This window comes from Centruroides sculpturatus, unplaced genomic scaffold, assembly GCF_000671375.1.
Source record: "Centruroides sculpturatus isolate CEXI.00-Female unplaced genomic scaffold, Cexi_2.0 scaffold262, whole genome shotgun sequence".
NCBI classification, from domain to species: domain Eukaryota; kingdom Metazoa; phylum Arthropoda; class Arachnida; order Scorpiones; family Buthidae; genus Centruroides; species Centruroides sculpturatus.
The window spans coordinates 329,896-350,598 of record NW_019384536.1 but is presented as its reverse complement, the minus strand read 5'-3'; the positions used below and the strand labels follow the sequence as shown (position 1 = coordinate 350,598).

The following is a 20,703-nucleotide window of genomic DNA, read 5'->3' as shown; positions in this document are numbered from 1 at the left end:
CGGGTATAAAAACCTTCGCCATAAAAACTTTTAATCACATGATCTATTTGCATTTGCATCTGGATTGTGGTGGAGGTCCAGCTAGCAAAGTTTTTACAGCAGCGATGCTGCCAAGTGTCGAAAGCAGGGCTGTGGAGTCATGTAAAAATCTACCGACTCCAACTCCGACTTTTCCTTACCAATCCGACTCCAGCTAAAACACCAAAACTCTACGACTCCGACTCCGACTCCACAGCCCTGCCAGGGCTGTAGAGTCGCGTAAAAATCTACCGACTCCGACTCCGACTCCACAGCCCTGCCAGGGCTGTAGAGTCGCGTAAAAATCTACCGACTCCAACTCTGACTCCGACTTTTCCTTACCATCCGACTCCGACTCCGGCTAAAACATCAAAACTCTACAACTCCGACTCCACAGCCCTGGTCGAAAGTAAATACTTCTTCGTACGTGAATTGGTGGAAATAAATGCATCATTGCTTGATTTTTCATAATTGTCAGAGTTCATAAAATGTTTTAGGCATCCATTCTTATAGTCAGGATGTCTCTTGTCATATAAACATGAATATTTTCAATAAATTTTTCTAAATCTATTTGAGGTCTTTTTGAAGTAGCCATGATAGAATGTACACAAAAGCTCGTTTCCCGCAATTTTTGCACAATGTCATGATGATGTAGTTCCACTGACTTTTGATTGGTTGAAGATACTGTTTTACGACCATATTTGCATCAAAAGTTGAACACTGCTCAACTCGCTTTTATGCTGGTTTTATAATTTGCTCAGGCATAAAATATCATGGTTGTGTGATTAAAAGTTTTTATGGCAAAGGTTTTTATGCACGTTTTTACACTAGTGGAGTCTTAATCTAATACTAGAAAATACTCAAGATTTGAGATCTCTAATATTGCATTGAAAAAAACAAATTCGAAAATTAAAAACACCTTCAATATTTCACCACATATAATCATAGTAATAGATCCAGAAATATCCAAAGGGGACTAACTCAAAAATTAAAATATCTGAATAATCTTTTATTAACACATGCATGACAAACTGCATTGCAGATGATCTGATAAACTGTATTTGTCATCATAAGTGTTTTTAAAAAAACAATTTAACACTTGTTCAAACATTTTGAAGTTTGAACAAGTGTTAAATTTACACTAAACTACAAATATAAATTTACATAATAGAAACAATTTACTAAATTTATTTGTACATTTTTATTTTAATTAAGTTCACTAAGTATTTAAATATTCAAAATCTGGTTAATATTCAAATTTTGGAAAAGTGATGTTTGCCCATCTTTAGTTTTGCCAAATCCTAATTAATGTCATAGGAACCTTCTAAACCAAGGGTGGCAAACCTATGCCATGCAACATAAAGACAAGGTTATAAACCAAAATTATATATCAATTATCTTTTCAGTTTTTCACCATACACCCTTTTTCAATCATTTTCTTTTACATTTACTCTAATTAAAGCATATTCATAAATATCATTATTTGAAATCTGAAACTTTGGGCATACATAAACATTTTTAAAGATAAGTATGCTTGCTATATGACATGTGGACTTAAAAAGGTTCGCTATCCTTGTTCTAGACCAATAAATAATTAGCAGTTTTATGCATAAAAAACAGACTATATCCAGATTAGTTGTATGAAGGTTTTAATGATATATTGTTTCTGTCTAGAACAGATCTTGCTTTATGTTTTTGCAATATTTTTTGTTTTCCTATAATGCTTATTATAAACAGATATTGACATAATAAACTTTTGTAGTGTCCATAAGGCCGTGTCTTCCTCTATACAAAAACCCAATCTTTCTCTGACTGATGATGATGATAAAGATAAAAAAATTAAACATATATTTTTAAGGAACATTTATACAGTATTATCAAAAAATGAATGCTTTTAATCTTTCAACTTACCACTCCACGTATTGTTGGGGGCAGAAAACCAGAATAAAAAGGAATGAAACAAGTACAGAGCAATGCCTTTAAAATAAAATAAATAATTTAAAAAATTTAAAATAAAATTCTAATTAATAGATTATTTAAATTTTATTTTACTTGAATAAGCTCATCTCTGCTGTCAAATTCTGATAACAATAAATTCTTTCCATCATTGCAGCGAGTAAGTGAAACGTGAAGACGACCAGTACATCTGAGATGAGCATCTTCTGGTAACAATCTAATTAATCCGTCATACAAGATTTTGTTGAGATCAAATCGTGGATGTAACGGACCAAGAACACGAGCTCTTGCTTCACCTGCAATCCTTAAGACATCACTTGTACTCTCACCTATAAAAAGATAATTTTTTCACATTTAACTCATATTCTATATGCATATATTTCAATATTAAGCATGAAATAAATATTAATTTAATTAAATTTATCACCAAATAAGTAATTTAAATGAATAAATTACCTTTATAATGTGAAATTATATATGCTTTTTGAAATAATTAAGTAATCAACTTATATTTATAAAACTTTCATAAGTGAAAAATATGAACAGACTATAAATAGGAAGAAAAATCTTAATAAAATCTAAATGCTAAGAAATTTTAAAATGGCATGTTCATATAGTTTATTTGAAAAGGTCCTATATAAAAAGATATTATTTGAAATTCTAAAAATGAATTTTCATTTGAATGAAATCATCATGGTACTATATACAATGAAATTAGAAAAGTAAACTATTTTTGTAACAACATAAATTATATATAGTGTGGTGATGAGCATTTTTTAAAATAACATCACAGAGTTGGATAATAACAGTTTCCAATTTAATAGTTTAGATTTCAAAATAAACAAAATTCAGCACTGAATTACAAGATAAACAATAAATAAATAACTGAAATCTTGAAAATACCATCATTTTCACTTTAAGGCTTCTACAACTATCAAATAAAAAATGTTTTAAAATGATTTGAATGATATTTTGCTACTTCCAATTGAACAAGTGAAAATAATTTCAAATTAAAAAAACTAAATGAATACACAAATAAAATACAATAATTTGAATCAGTATGAGTCCTTCTACACAAAATAATTAGAATTAATTAAAACCTTTAAAAGTAATTCTGAATTAGTCAGCAAATCTTGTCAAAACAGATCCAATATCAGTGACCTCCAAGATAATAAACATTTGATTATATATTTTCTATCTGCCAATCAGATAAATTCTAAAAGGCACTTTAATATAATGATTAATAATTACATTAGCCATGCAAATAATTAACACAAATATGTAAACATTTGAATATTTACAATAATAATTTTGTTTAAAACTTTATTGCTCAATGCACTAATAAAAATAAAGAATGTTACCATGTGTTCTCAAAAAATAAAACAACATAATTATATTGTTATTATCTGTCATAGTACATATGAAAGTTCATTATTTGCATGATAATCATTTTTGATTATGGGAAGAACAATAGAATAATGATAATCATCTGTTCCACTTGTTAATCAAAAACATAAAACTGATAATTTTTCTTTATAATGGAACCATATCAAAATTATCTAAAATCAATACGTTGTATTTTGTTTTAATAAATAATTTCATAAAATGAAATTTTCAATTTTTTTGGTTTAATTTAAAATGTTGGTGTGAATAAGCTGTAAACTTTATCTATTAGATACTTATGATAAAGATAACATAAGTTTATCAGATTTATATCTGGCCAAGTGCCAAAAAATTGTAATATGTAGACCAAAGGGATGGTCAGGTTTTTGAAACAACTATTTCATTTTTGATTATTGCAAAAAAGCCTATTTCCTTACAAATGTCAAATATTGCACCTATTTTTGCAAGTACGTAGTTTTATTTCATCACTATTTCAATAGATAGAATTACATAAAAAAAAAAAAAAAGGAAGCTTCAGCNTATATTAAAAACTGATTTCATTATTTCGTCAATAAGACTAAATAGTTGATGATTAAATCTGATTAGTGACAATGAATCACAAATAATTAAATTATCTATATTTCTAATATCTAATTCAATGTAATATCTTTTCTATATAACAATTTGAACATTTTGTTTATTAATTAAATATATGCAAATTATCATTTTCTAGATAATATTCCATTTAGTTTGCAATTCTTTCTTTTAAAAACACCACAATTGTGTGATGTATGACTGCAGAATCAATGTACTATACATTTTTACCAAATTAATTATTCACCACTGCTTTTTTCAAATTCTTTTTTTGGTGTTTGAATACTGATTCAATAATATAAAGAATTTCTTTGAAAAATTAAAAATATTAAATTTAAAAGTACAATTTAATAAAATTAATTAATACATTATTTATAATTCCATGTTTATGTAGATTAAATTCATATAATATGAAATGGAAAAACACAAAATTTTGTGTTTTAATTTTAATATAACAATTTTTTGGCTTATCATACATGAATAAGCCAAATTCTTTATTTAATTACTAATTTAACCTTATTTTATAACAAGTTTTCTTTTTTGCAAAAATTGTCTATCAGTCAAAATGTATTTTGGTTAAATTTCCCTCCTTGATAATAATAGCTAAATAAGAGCCAGTTTCCTAACATGAAGAAAACCCAGAAAACTCCATGTGACCAGTCGATTAGTCAGATGCAAACCCATGACCAACTATAAACGTTCAGTGGTTTTATCCACTTGGTCACTGGTGGACATATTCAGTTTTTAAAATTGTAAATATTAATTCTAACACTAATAATTTGACTTTAGTTATAGATAATATAAAACTGATAACAATGAAAGCGATTTTTAATTTATTTCATAAATGAGCCAACAAATTTCTTCTTGAATATATAAAATTTAATATCACCATATTAATATCTTGCAAAATTTAAAAAGTAATAATTTTTTAAATTTCTTAGAGTCATTTATCTCATTAAGATTCATAAGATGATTTTAAACTGAGATTATAATCTTAACACTTCAGATGACATTCATATAATTTTTTAATGAAATAAAATAAAACAATAAAGTTAAAAATGAAAATTTTAATTAAAAAAATAGAATTTAATATCAAAAACAGTTTGTTCTTCCTTCTTATACTGATTTTTATATAATTTTAATAGTTCTGATAGTTTGATTATTCATTTTAAAGTAATATTTTTCAAATCAATCAACTATATAATAGCATTTTAAATATCACTTCTTTTTGAAAAGGATTAAATATTTATGTTTAATTTTAAAAAAAAAAGGGGTTTTGATTCTTAAAATATCTGAATTTATAATACTGTATAAGGAGGGGTCATTATCTGCATGTAAAGAAAACGTATCCAATTTAAATACAAATTATTACCAAGTTAAAAGATTTTATCATATCATTATATTTAGAGGATAATAAAAATTTAATTTATTTCCTTATATAAATTACAGACTCAGATTTTACTTTACATTATATAATATACTGGAAAAGTTTTTACTTAATTACTGTTGGAACAAAATCTTTAAATTAATGACAAAAATTGTGTTATAATTATTTTTGCAATATTTAATTTTTACTTCAGCTCTACTTTATGTTAAGGAGATGCAACAAAAACTGCATTAAATAACAGTTACAATTTCAAATGGTATTAATAAATATTTTAATTTTGATAGTAGTGTTAATATTAAGATGGTTGTATTTTGAATAAAAATCTGTTATAAAATTCTTAGTACTTCCTAATGAAATGATATTACATTAAATTAATTACCAAAAAATACTGTAGTAAAAGAACTAATTAAACCACATAAGAAATTACAGTGTGTTCAGCACTTATATTTATTTTTATCAATTCTTAAAATGAAAACAGATGTAGACTAAAATGTGCTGTAATTAACACAAGGAGAAATTATAACATTTGTAGATGTTTGCTTAAATCATAGTCAGTGCTTTTTTTCTAAAAATACATTACTGCCAGTAAGCAATTATGGTGACTTAACATAAAGAATTGTTTTTACTCAGCAACTGCAAGTACTACAAACCAGAGTTCCTGCTAAAAAATAGCCCTGGTTATAATATAATTTTGTCTGATTTGTAGATAATTTTCATAATTTATGAGAGAAAAGTAATATATTTGCAAAAGTTATTTCACATGGAGAAATAATTTTTATCATAAATTTTGAGAATTTTATATATATAATAGGGAAAATTCATATGTTTAATTAAGAAAATAAATTTCTCAAAATGTTCCTAATTAGAAAGTAAGTTATCCTAAAAAAGTCATATATTTCTTAAAGAAAAAAGCATTGACACTTATTTTAGTTAATATTAAATAAACCATTGAAAATAAATGTTCTGTAGCAAAGAGGAAATGTGTTGTCGTTGTTCCTGGTAATTAAATATTTTTGTTCATTAAATGTGATTTTGCAATATTATATACTGAAATATGATTAAAAATAAAAACAAAACAACACTGAATTTTATATTATTAATTCTTCTTGAATATATCAATAAAATAAGAAAAATCAATTAATTTAATTTGTCTTTTTTCAAACATCTATAAAAAATTTAATAAATCAAGATGAATAACTAATTTCTCTTAACTTACTTTCATTTATACCCATACTAGTAATAAAAATTCATACTTTGTTGAAAAATTGAAAATATTTTTAATGTTAGAAACAATATTTATAAATTTGACAAAGAATAACTTTTAATAGAAATGAATCATAAATTAATTATCATAATTATTTTTATTACTATACAGTAACAGAAAAATGTAATATATAATGTAGCTTTACCATTACTGCAATTGAATTATTTTTATCCCTATGAACAATTTACTATTGTTCATAGAGTCAGATAAAAAATTAAATACATTGAATGAATATATTAAAAACTGATTTCATTATTTCGTCAATAAGACTAAATAGTTGATGATTAAATCTGATTAGTGACAATGAATCACAAATAATTAAATTATCTATATTTCTAATATCTAATTCAATGTAATATCTTTTCTATATAACAATTTGAACATTTTGTTTATTAATTAAATATATGCAAATTATCATTTTCTAGATAATATTCCATTTAGTTTGCAATTCTTTCTTTTAAAAACACCACAATTGTGTGATGTATGACTGCAGAATCAATGTACTATACATTTTTACCAAATTAATTATTCACCACTGCTTTTTTCAAATTCTTTTTTTGGTGTTTGAATACTGATTCAATAATATAAAGAATTTCTTTGAAAAATTAAAAATATTAAATTTAAAAGTACAATTTAATAAAATTAATTAATACATTATTTATAATTCCATGTTTATGTAGATTAAATTCATATAATATGAAATGGAAAAACACAAAATTTTGTGTTTTAATTTTAATATAACAATTTTTTGGCTTATCATACATGAATAAGCCAAATTCTTTATTTAATTACTAATTTAACCTTATTTTATAACAAGTTTTCTTTTTTGCAAAAATTGTCTATCAGTCAAAATGTATTTTGGTTAAATTTCCCTCCTTGATAATAATAGCTAAATAAGAGCCAGTTTCCTAACATGAAGAAAACCCAGAAAACTCCATGTGACCAGTCGATTAGTCAGATGCAAACCCATGACCAACTATAAACGTTCAGTGGTTTTATCCACTTGGTCACTGGTGGACATATTCAGTTTTTAAAATTGTAAATATTAATTCTAACACTAATAATTTGACTTTAGTTATAGATAATATAAAACTGATAACAATGAAAGCGATTTTTAATTTATTTCATAAATGAGCCAACAAATTTCTTCTTGAATATATAAAATTTAATATCACCATATTAATATCTTGCAAAATTTAAAAAGTAATAATTTTTTAAATTTCTTAGAGTCATTTATCTCATTAAGATTCATAAGATGATTTTAAACTGAGATTATAATCTTAACACTTCAGATGACATTCATATAATTTTTTAATGAAATAAAATAAAACAATAAAGTTAAAAATGAAAATTTTAATTAAAAAAATAGAATTTAATATCAAAAACAGTTTGTTCTTCCTTCTTATACTGATTTTTATATAATTTTAATAGTTCTGATAGTTTTGAAATGGTTTCTGATTAATAAAAGCCAATAAATTTTTAAAAATAAATTTAGATCATTTCAGAAAAGAAAATGTTAAATATACATTTATTTTTATTCATTAAACAATTTGTTAAACAACAACAAAACAATTGATGAACAAATTTATTAACTAATTATTTTAAAACAAACTACTTTTGAATATTTGTAAATTTAAATCTGTCTAATGTCGTCGAGTTTTATTTTAGAATAGGAAATGAAAAAAAAATCTAAGAAAAAAAGAAAAAGGAAAAGAAAAGAATAATAATTAAAATTTGTTAAATTTAATTATTATTACTTTAAAAATGATTTCTTTAATATTCAAATGCATACCTAATAAATTTGTAATACTAACTAACACACACACAATTCTAATATTCTCATGTATTGTTTAAAATAATGAGCAAACTTTAAGAAAACTCAGCTTGTATATCATATATTAATGCTGAAAAGTTCTGAATAAAAATAAATGGTAAAAAGAAAATGACAATGTCAGAAAAGCTAATTCTGTATTGCACCTTCTTTTTATTTAAATCTCTATATTTTTAGCTATCCATTAACAGTAAAAATATATATTAAACCTGTTTTAAAAACGAATAGCTGGCTGGATAAATTACCAGGTCAAGGCTGAGGACATTACTTCTGAGCAGAGAAAAGAATTATTTTGAAATTGTAACCTTGATCAAAAATAAGATGGAAAAAAAATTAAATTCCAAGTCACTAACCTACAAAAGATCAAAGTACTTTCCTTTCTTCATAATTTATATTATTTGTTCAGTAATTGACTATTGAACTGATATTAATAAGTATATCTAATCAGTAATCTCTGTCATATTCCAGTATTGATTATAAATTTCAAATTAAAATTAAAATTATTCATATTAAAATAATTGTAATAAAAACTGTATTAGTAAAATATATTTAAGCTTATATTTATTGTTAGAATATTTAAATTAAATTTCAGAAATTTTATACTTTATTAACTTTACATAAAGAATCTTATAACAACTAAAATTAATTTTTTTAATTTAAAAAACCACAGAATATTTTAAAAAAATATATTTTTAACAAAGTTTAATATATATTAGGCTCAATTATTAAACAATACTTTAAATTACTTTTTTAGTTGAAACAAATATTTTAATCCAAATTTGGCTTCTGTGATTTAAAATAAAAATTTATACTCTTATCCCTTAATGTCATAATATTGGTATATTGCTTAGAAGATATAGGAATGCTGATTTATGATTATTCTTCAGAATCATGATAAAAGATCAAAGTTACCAAGATAAAAAACATTTTAACAGTTAAGCACTTTAAATGTATGAAACAGGATGAGATAAATAATTGGCAATTTTTTACTTCTCTATAAGGTTATAAAATTAAATTTNCCCAGAAAACTCCATGTGACCAGTCGATTAGTCAGATGCAAACCCATGACCAACTATAAACGTTCAGTGGTTTTATCCACTTGGTCACTGGTGGACATATTCAGTTTTTAAAATTGTAAATATTAATTCTAACACTAATAATTTGACTTTAGTTATAGATAATATAAAACTGATAACAATGAAAGCGATTTTTAATTTATTTCATAAATGAGCCAACAAATTTCTTCTTGAATATATAAAATTTAATATCACCATATTAATATCTTGCAAAATTTAAAAAGTAATAATTTTTTAAATTTCTTAGAGTCATTTATCTCATTAAGATTCATAAGATGATTTTAAACTGAGATTATAATCTTAACACTTCAGATGACATTCATATAATTTTTTAATGAAATAAAATAAAACAATAAAGTTAAAAATGAAAATTTTAATTAAAAAAATAGAATTTAATATCAAAAACAGTTTGTTCTTCCTTCTTATACTGATTTTTATATAATTTTAATAGTTCTGATAGTTTTGAAATGGTTTCTGATTAATAAAAGCCAATAAATTTTTAAAAATAAATTTAGATCATTTCAGAAAAGAAAATGCTAAATATACATTTATTTTTATTCATTAAACAATTTGTTAAACAACAACAAAACAATTGATGAACAAATTTATTAACTAATTATTTTAAAACAAACTACTTTTGAATATTTGTAAATTTAAATCTGTCTAATGTCGTAGAGTTTTATTTTAGAATAGGAAATGAAAAAAAAATCTAAGAAAAAAAGAAAAAGGAAAAGAAAAGAATAATAATTAAAATTTGTTAAATTTAATTATTATTACTTTAAAAATGATTTCTTTAATATTCAAATGCATACCTAATAAATTTGTAATACTAACTAACACACACACAATTCTAATATTCTCATGTATTGTTTAAAATAATGAGCAAACTTTAAGAAAACTCAGCTTGTATATCATATATTAATGCTGAAAAGTTCTGAATAAAAATAAATGGTAAAAAGAAAATGACAATGTCAGAAAAGCTAATTCTGTATTGCACCTTCTTTTTATTTAAATCTCTATATTTTTAGCTATCCATTAACAGTAAAAATATATATTAAACCTGTTTTAAAAACGAATAGCTGGCTGGATAAATTACCAGGTCAAGGCTGAGGACATTACTTCTGAGCAGAGAAAAGAATTATTTTGAAATTGTAACCTTGATCAAAAATAAGATGGAAAAAAAATTAAATTCCAAGTCACTAACCTACAAAAGATCAAAGTACTTTCCTTTCTTCATAATTTATATTATTTGTTCAGTAATTGACTATTGAACTGATATTAATAAGTATATCTAATCAGTAATCTCTGTCATATTCCAGTATTGATTATAAATTTCAAATTAAAATTAAAATTATTCATATTAAAATAATTGTAATAAAAACTGTATTAGTAAAATATATTTAAGCTTATATTTATTGTTAGAATATTTAAATTAAATTTCAGAAATTTTATACTTTATTAACTTTACATAAAGAATCTTATAACAACTAAAATTAATTTTTTTAATTTAAAAAACCACAGAATATTTTTAAAAAATATATTTTTAACAAAGTTTAATATATATTAGGCTCAATTATTAAACAATACTTTAAATTACTTTTTTAGTTGAAACAAATATTTTAATCCAAATTTGGCTTCTGTGATTTAAAATAAAAATTTATACTCTTATCCCTTAATGTCATAATATTGGTATATTGCTTAGAAGATATAGGAATGCTGATTTATGATTANGATCAATAACTATGAAACAAAGCAGTTAATAGCACAAAAAATAAAAGTACCATATTATATCTTATAGAAATTAACACTTTATATTATTTAATGAAAACTATAAAAAAAATGAATGAAATTACAAACATTCCTACTAACAACTGAATATTTTTTTCGTATTAGCATTCTACTTTGAATCTTTTTCTTAAAAAATATTCAAAATTACACAATAAAGCTATTTTTGTTATTTTATTTTAAAATTCATACTATTCATATTGTTGGATATTTCTAATAAACAAACAAATTAAAAAGTTTATGTATAAATCAATCTGTTTACATTGATAATGTTAACTGTCAGATACTTTGTCAATCAATTAACATTCAGATTTTTGTTTTGTTAACTAACACAACCAACATTCAACATGTGCAATTCTTATTTATTGTCGGTCAATGGATGAAATTGAAACAAGATAGAGATATGCCAGCTTGCATTGATATCACTGGTTAATATGTATATATATCTGTAATTCATCATTTGTCACTCAAAGTTTGCATTGAAATAAATAACAATTTATATTAACAATAATATAGGAAAACATTAAATTGTTAATTCTAATAAAAAAAAAATTATCAATAAATTAAGTACAGTATTAACAAAAATGTCAATAAATTATAGATTAAAACTATGGTCCATACAGAAAGATCTAATAAATAGTCACTAAAACTGTTTCAGAATATACAAAAAATATTCTATCAAATTTAAATTTCAAATCCACATAATAAAGACATCATTCATATATCTCAAGTATATAACAATATGCTGTTGAAACTTCAGATCACAGACTGCTTTAAGAATTTCAATACAAACTCAAAACATCCAAAAAAAAAAAAAACAGAGAAGTGATTCTGAAGTTTTAACAGTATATCATTACATACTCAAGATATTTGGGTGATGTCTTTATGTGAAATAGATAGCCTGACTTAAATTTATTTTTTTAAATTTCAATCCATGAAAAGAATAGACATTCAAAATATTCCACATCGATGTAAACTAAAGATAGCCTTCAAAAACCCAGATATGTTAAAATACAATAGCAAAAATTTATTTAATGAGATTTTTAATGTAAGACATATTCATCTGTAAATTTAATAAAGTATTATCTATAATATCTACATTTTGTTTAATAAACATTTCTTGGTACAGAAGGTGGTATTGATAGTTCATTATTATCTATAATAAATTTAAATTTTAAAAATAAATAGATTAAAACATGCGTAAATTTTAAAAATAAATGTTAAAATTGTCACTATGTAAAACAGAATTGCTTTTCTTGTAAAATTGTTATAAAAATTTATGAATAGATCTTTCAAATAAATAGTAGGAAATTTTCTACTTTATAATGTTTGGATAGTCAGTGGAATCATGCTCGACATTCCAAACACCATTGTCAAACTTCTAGGCTTACAGGAAAGCGTCGCTGAATGTCCAATGTACACATTTTCGCGTTTAAAACTTTGGCCTCTCGCTAATAACACACCATAATCCAAAATAACTTTGACATATTTAACTTTCTCTCTCTTCTTCCAATTCATTTTCACTGAAATGCTTAAATCATATAGCATATACACATAAATGCAGCATCCAGTGTTTTTGTTTGATCATCATATATATTTAATATAGTTTCTAAACAACAAATTTATGTAATTAATTTTATTTATATACTAGGTATAACATTATAAAACTAACTGATACAGCAAAGTTTACATGTTATTTGCATCATCTCTGAGTATAAAGGACTGATCAATACCTTGTGTAAAGGTTCCATAATTATTTTTATTACTATACAGTAACAGAAAAATGTAATATATAATGTAGCTTTACCATTACTGCAATTGAATTATTTTTATCCCTATGAACAATTTACTATTGTTCATAGAGTCAGATAAAAAATTAAATACATTGAATGAATATATTAAAAACTGATTTCATTATTTCGTCAATAAGACTAAATAGTTGATGATTAAATCTGATTAGTGACAATGAATCACAAATAATTAAATTATCTATATTTCTAATATCTAATTCAATGTAATATCTTTTCTATANATCTATAATAAATTTAAATTTTAAAAAATCAAGATTAAATAAAATGTTAAAAAATAATACAACCTACCTTATTCAAACATTTATATATTTATTTTTATAATTAAATTAATTAAAATTAGTCACATTTATGTTTTTTAAATTGTTATACTATATTCATAAACATTGAGCTCATTCTTTTTCAAGTGTTTCAAAAATTAAATCAATCATTATAAATTTTCGAATTTTTAATTTCATCTACTATCTCTGAGTAAAATTAAAATAATAAACTATTAAAATACAATAGATTCTCATTAATTTGAATTTTGATAATTCAAATTTCCTCTTAATTCAATTGGATGCTAGTCCCCATCTGATTCCTATTTAAGTCAATGTAAAAATTCTCTCATTAATTCAAACACAATTATGCTGCATCCTGTTTATTCAAATCAAAAACCCATTTCATCTATATAAAAATTACTTTTATCATATACTATCTTTTCATATGTATACCCATAGATTGTGGTTTAAAAGACAATTTGAAAGTAGGTGTGGATTGTAAATCAATTTAAATTTGCAATCACAAATATATGCTTTTGGAGTAATGACTGTTTTCACAGGCAAAAACTATAGTATATGATAGAATGAGTATGACAAAGGTTTTAGAAAAAGCTTTTATTAGAGCTTATAATACTTAAAACAATTAAAAAAAAATTCCAAAACAGATTTTTATGATGATAATAAATCATAAATAAATACTGTAAATAAAATAATCTATTTCCTCATTTAACTATAAATAATAAAACTGTAAGTTGTTAATAAGTAAAAAACAAAATTTAGATAAATTTTATTTACAAATACTGTATAATCTAATAGCATAGATAACAATGCTACAAAAAATGATCAACTTACATATAAAGTATAGATAAAAACATTTTATAAAATAGTATATATAGTGCATGTTGAACTTCATAAAATTCTTTTTAAAAAATGCTAATTTTTTAAATTATTTTCATTAATTTTAATATTTTGAAATAAATAGTAACCTACTAAAATTAACATATATTAACATATCAAAAATATTGATATCAAGTAATATCATATAAATAAAAAAAAGAGTAGAGTTTAATTTGTAAAATTATGCATTATCTGACTTGTAAAATATTATGTAAAACTCTTCTTAACTTCATCTATAATTTATAATTTTATAACTTTTCAAAATTCAAACTATTAAGAGTAAAAATTGAAATTAAGTTATACATGAAAAAATTTTATATAATTTATATATTATATCGATAATATTGTTTACTTCAAGAATCTTCATCTTCAAGATTATCTGATGAAATTATTTAGCTTACATCTCTGACAATAGGTTCTTTACTCTGAATCATCAACTATATAATTTTCATATATTTTTAATAATATAGTTTAGTTTGTAATATTTATACATGTGTAAACCTTTAATATATTTCTACATTTGTAATAAAATAATAGCAAACAAATTTGTTATTCAAGAATTAGAATGCTTATTTCTTTCTTTCTGGTTTGATAAGCATCCTATACATACAACAACCATGAGAACATTCAATATTTGTAATAATAATCAAAATGTCAATATAGTTCAATTTATATTTGTATTATTGATGAGGGGGAAAAACTATTTGGCATTTATTAATTTGATTGGCATTAATGGTCGTTATTTGTGGCATTTTTCAGAAACTTTTTGAGGAATTCATGTCAAAATTATAATATTCTTATTTCTTAACTATATATAACAGCCGGAAACGTACAAATATAAAATGTCTATAATAAATATACTCATATCTTTACTACAGAGATTTATTTCAAATTGCATACAAAATATATATTTAAGAATGAGTAATAAATCAAATCTGTCTCATTACTTTTATTAAAACTTTTTTCTAATAAAAAAAAAGTAAAAGAGTCTTGACTTATGGTATTTCCATTTTTCTTTACGATAAAAAATGTAAATATCCATAATTCTACAATATTTGTTTATCACTTATTTTTATAAACAGATAACTTTCATATAAAAATGAAACTTTAACCAAATAATAAACTCAATAAACAAAATGTAAAAATTTTACTAAATTTATTTTACTATTATTTAAATAATTAATCATTGAAATATGCTACTTTTCAAAATGATTAATTCTTATGAAATATACTGTATTTACTTTTGATTTAAATTATAAAGTTACTATTTTATTTCATTTTAAAATTATTTTCTTATTGAAAAAGTAATCAGATGATCAAAAATATTATGAATATTTGAAGTATAGAAAATATATAAAAATTTGCAGTTTTAGTAACTATATCTTTTGACAGATTTCTAATTAGTCTTATTAACAATTACATTTTATTTAAACTTGAAAATTAAAAAGGTTTAAATTGATTATTTCAAATTAATCAATGTTTAATAATTGGATATCCTCCTTAACATTAAAAAATATTTTTAAAGAATCCTAAACATTCAACTCAAATACTATAAAGATAATTTCTTATGAAACTAGCCAATGGAAATTTGTGCAATTGTATCCTAGTAATACAACTATCAATTGTCTGTTTTCTTCCTAGATACATTCTGGAAAAAACAGATATCCTTTATCTAACTGGATTTTCAGTTATCTGAAAGTTTTTGGAATTTTGTCTTGCTTAATGTCAAAATATGAAAATATCCAATATTGCAGATTTCGTTACCAACTGTTAAAAGATATAATAATTATTAGGTGATAAATTCAAATCACTGAACTTTGAAAATCCAGCATGGACACTGTCAATTCAGCTAATTTACTTCATCTACCAGTTTAACAATTTTTTTGCATCTGAATAATATTAATAGTAATAATAAAAGGCTATCATTATTTATGCATATCAAAAATCATTAAACTTTCAAATTAAATTAACACAGATCAATTAGACAAGGTTTTCAAAACTTAGAATGAACTTGTTCCTGGCAATTGCATTTTTAAATATTCATAATGACTAAATAATTAAAATAATATGCAAAGATAAACATTATGAATAATAGAAGTATACTAAAAATCCCAAAGTCTGATACTTTGATACTCAAGCAAACAATAGCCTTAAACAAATCGGGCTTTTATAGCCTGATTATTTAAGGTAATTGTTTAGTCAATTAATAACAGAATATATTTTTATAGTCTATCATAAACTAATAAAACAATATTATTAAAATTTAATAAAATGCATCATCAATTAATTACTAGCTTGATCCTATAAAGTATTTTATAGGGTTAATCTATCATTGTTTAAAACTATTTGTAAAGTTAAATCGATAGTTTTAAGTTACTTGAAATTTAATCAACCAAATACAAGCAAACCAAGGCTTGTATACAATTGATTAAATGATCCATAAAAAATTTTGAGTGACTCATAAAAATTTTCTAAAATAACATACTTTTCTTTCCCTGTTAAAATTTCATGCTTGATTTAAAATTAAAATTTTATTATTAAATTTCATTTAAATTTTCTAATAAATTATTCTAAAATTTCATTGTGGAAAAGTAAGTATTCCATATTCATCTTATAACCAAATTTAAAATATACTACTATAAAGCTTGTCCTAATTTATATGAAATAAATATGTTTGTTGAAATGACTATGAGTATAATGGGTAGACACAAACATTATACCCAAGCTATGAGCATATTTGCCTGATAAAGTGGCTTTAATACAGCTGGATAATATGAAAGCTACTTTACCAGGCAAAGCACCCTACATCTCACATTTTCAAATGCAATTGTATAGATAAATTTGTAGTTTGCTATTTGTTGGTTTGAATGTCCTTCATATGAGAGCAAATCCCATCTTGAATCCTATAAAAAAAAATCACAACATAATTTTAACTACAAAATTAGTCTCTCTAGACCAGCTTTTACTGCTTTTTGTCCAATTAAAATAACGGAAGAAATGACTGGACACTCAAAAAAATTAGTAATGAAAGCATGGGAATTCTCTGCATGAGCCTGAATGCTCAAAGCTATGCAAAGAAACTTCACATTTTTTAATAAAAAAATTAAGGTTGATAAAAATAAGTTTATCTTTTCATATTGACTATTCATAACTGGACTAACTGGTTTGTAACCAGTGTAAATACATAACAAATAATATGAAGTGATAAATATGACATGATTAAGACACGACATGACTGGAATACCATGATTAAATCTTTTTCAGAGAGAACTCTGGAAAAAGATTTAATCATGATGTTCTTTATCAGATGTTTACAACAATGATATTTTTAACTACTACTTTATATGTCCTATTACTTGATTTTTCACATAAAATATATAAACTAGCAGATACAAATATCATTAATATCAAAATCTGATAAATAAAACCTCATTTCCTCTTTAATGATGAACTGCATAGCTAAAATAGATTTCCTTTTACCATTTTCCTACAGTAATTTTCTAAATTAATTCTATTTTGAATATATTATAATCCTCTATCTTCAAGCACATTAATACCAAATGTTAACAATTTTACTACTGTTAAATTACTTACTTCTCTGGATTTGTGTTAAGCAAATAACAATCAGAAAATTTGTATTATCTCTTCTTTAATTCAAATAATTCAAAATACAATTCTTATAGGTAATTTACCAATAAATAAATATGGTTTTTAATGAATATTTATTTAATTTAATGAATATTTATAAAACAAAGAAAGTGGTCAACAAACCCAATGCAACTTACCCAATGGAACATTACATATGAGAGCACATGCAGCCAAAGCACCAGCTGATGCACCAGCTATTTTATCAACAAGAATATGAGGTGCATAACGTTTGAAACACGATGCAACTCCAACGTGATAGATACATAGAAAACCACAACCGGAAAACGAGATGTTCATCTTTCATCGCCTAAACAGTTAACGATGTCGACAGTAAAACAATAGTAACTACATCAGTCAGTCACTGGCGTATATATCGGTATATTCGACGTAAATATCAACTACGTCAACGTTTTTAATATACCAATGTTTAGCGAACACATGACCTTCTCCTTTATCTCGCAATCACGTGAGGTGTTTTTGTCCGTAACCAGATAACTTTTTCTCCCCCTCTCATTCTCTCCCAGTGAATTGATGTCCTTGAATATAACGGAGAATCCACTTTACCAACGAGTGCGAAAAGCATTTTCGATCTAATATAAATATATTTAATCGACTACGAAACTTCCCGCAAGTAATATCAATATAGTGACGACAAGTGCTAAGACTATCAGCAGAGATTCGAGCAAAATTGAAAGTCACGTGACAATCGAAAGGGAAAATATTTTTATTAAGGAGTAAAGGAAGTACGTTATAAACAATTGATAGAAATGATTTTTTTTTTCTTATGAAATGAATTAATCGCTGTATACGACGTCATTATACAAACTATACATTTACATTCGTTTGAATTGTTATACAAATACTGTATTTATTTTATTTGAATTTTAGAAATATAATTTTATAAATTTTTATAATATGAATAATAATAATAAAGAAACACNTAAATAAGCAATGTAATAAATTTATATATATATATATATTAAAACGTAACCGTTGATTTGCACGTGTTCATTTATTTACGAAGTATATTCAATTCTGGTTTTTATTTCAAATTATTTATTTATTTATAATTTATATATTCCAGTTTCTGTATAATAATTTGTATTTTGTGCAGGTTTATGTTAAAAGCAGCTTAGAATAAATAAATAGGTTAGTTTAGTTTAAATGCAGGTTTATTTTCATTTCAGACTTAGAAAAGTAAGGCATCAGTTATTTAGATAATATTTCAAATAAAATGACTAAAAATACGTAATGATTCATCCGTAGAATGAATCATTAATATTAGAATGAAAATATTAATCTCTAATATTTTATTATTAGAGATTAATGCACTTTTAATCGTGAAAATTCCAATTTTTTTAGTTCCTCTTTTTTTATTAAAAATATTCCAGTAATGATAACACAATCTTGTTGATGAGTTATGCCCGTTGATATCTGTTAAAACCTTCTGATAAATTTTGTAATTTAGATATTTCATCATTAGTTTCGTATTGAAGGAAAAAAATAAGATATAATTGTACCAGTAGTTCTGTAAGATTTTCATTTTATGAATGGTCACAATCTTTCTGTTTACATTTTGATAAAGTTGTTCTGTTAATGTACATGTATTTAGTGTTATAAAATGTAGGTGTCCTTTAATTAAGTTTAAAGTATATAATGCAGAAAATAAAATGTTTGTTAATTAATGGCCAATATATAGTTCAATCCTAATTTTCAATTGTATTCTTGTCACTAATATAAAAGTCATGTAATGTTGTATATATCTTTTAAATGTTTTACATTGATTTTATAAATTTATAAAATATAGGTTATCATTTTCTTCATGTAAAAATATATAATATATGTTTATAAATGTTATACATACATACACAAAATGTATAGCACCGAATACTTAATTAAACTGGATAATAACTATGTATGTTATGTTTCAGGAACCTTATGTCCGATCCGGCAGGTAAAAAACCACAAATGTAAAAATGCCTCTTTTCTCAGGACAACAAAAAAAGCCAAATGCGTTAGAGATATGGAGGTCCTGGAAATTTTAGAATTATGTTAAAGGGTAATTTGTATCAATTACGAGTGTAAGAAATCCATTTCCAGAGCAAGGCAAGCCTGTTACGATTTTGTCACTGTGAGCCAATACATATCCAATGAAAGTTTCTAATTTTGGCATTCAATCTTCAAATTCCATCAGTTCAAGTTTTTAAAGTTTGTGCTCCATTGTATGTTAGCATTCCATTTTAAAACTTGGTTGTTCCTGAGTAAGGCTGAAAACATTTCAATTACATTTTTTACCCTGCTGGATTGGATGTGAGGTTACTGAAACATACAAAATGTGTAGTTTCTATATAAACTTAATTCACATCTTGTAGTTTCATCTAAATCTTTTGCCTTTAGAATTCATATCATATTAATGTAAAGTTGAATGCAATGACTATAAGTAAACAAGATAAGTTTCACTTTTTAACTGGTAAAGTATTGTGAGACAACTAACAGTTTCTTAACTTTGTTTTGAATTGAATATTATATTTACTTCTTTCTATATATTATAATTGATAAACTACTGTAATATAAAAGATTACATATATTCTATTTTAAATTTTTTTTATTTTTAATTTAAAAAATATGTTAGTTTACATTATTTAGTAATCATAATAGTATATTATGCAATTGGTTTAGTATTAAATAGATGATTATGACACGAATGGAAGTTTGGCACACAAACAGAATGAGTGGACCAATTTCCATGAATGCTGTAATTGCTAATTATAACCAAATTGTCATATGGTATTTTGT

General features: G+C 23.7%; 2 protein-coding genes across 2 annotated transcripts in view; one reads left to right on the top strand and one right to left on the bottom strand.

Annotated features, from left to right (window-relative positions):
- Positions 1-18,387, bottom strand: part of LOC111623246 (patatin-like phospholipase domain-containing protein 2) — a 34,080-nt gene extending 15,693 nt beyond the window's left edge. The window contains exons 1-3 of the mRNA XM_023365745.1: positions 18,045-18,387; positions 2,071-2,303; positions 1,930-1,995 (exon numbers count right to left, since the gene is read on the bottom strand). Coding sequence (XP_023221513.1) covers positions 1,930-1,995; positions 2,071-2,303; positions 18,045-18,204 — 459 coding nt within the window. The 5' untranslated portion in view covers positions 18,205-18,387. The remainder of the gene's footprint in view (positions 1-1,929; positions 1,996-2,070; positions 2,304-18,044) is intronic.
- A 146-nt stretch (positions 18,388-18,533) lies between these two features.
- LOC111623261 (protein saal1-like) overlaps positions 18,534-20,703 on the top strand; it is a 51,120-nt gene continuing 48,950 nt past the window's right edge. The window contains exon 1 of the mRNA XM_023365785.1: positions 18,534-18,650. The gene's annotated coding sequence lies outside the window, so the exon portion shown is untranslated. The remainder of the gene's footprint in view (positions 18,651-20,703) is intronic.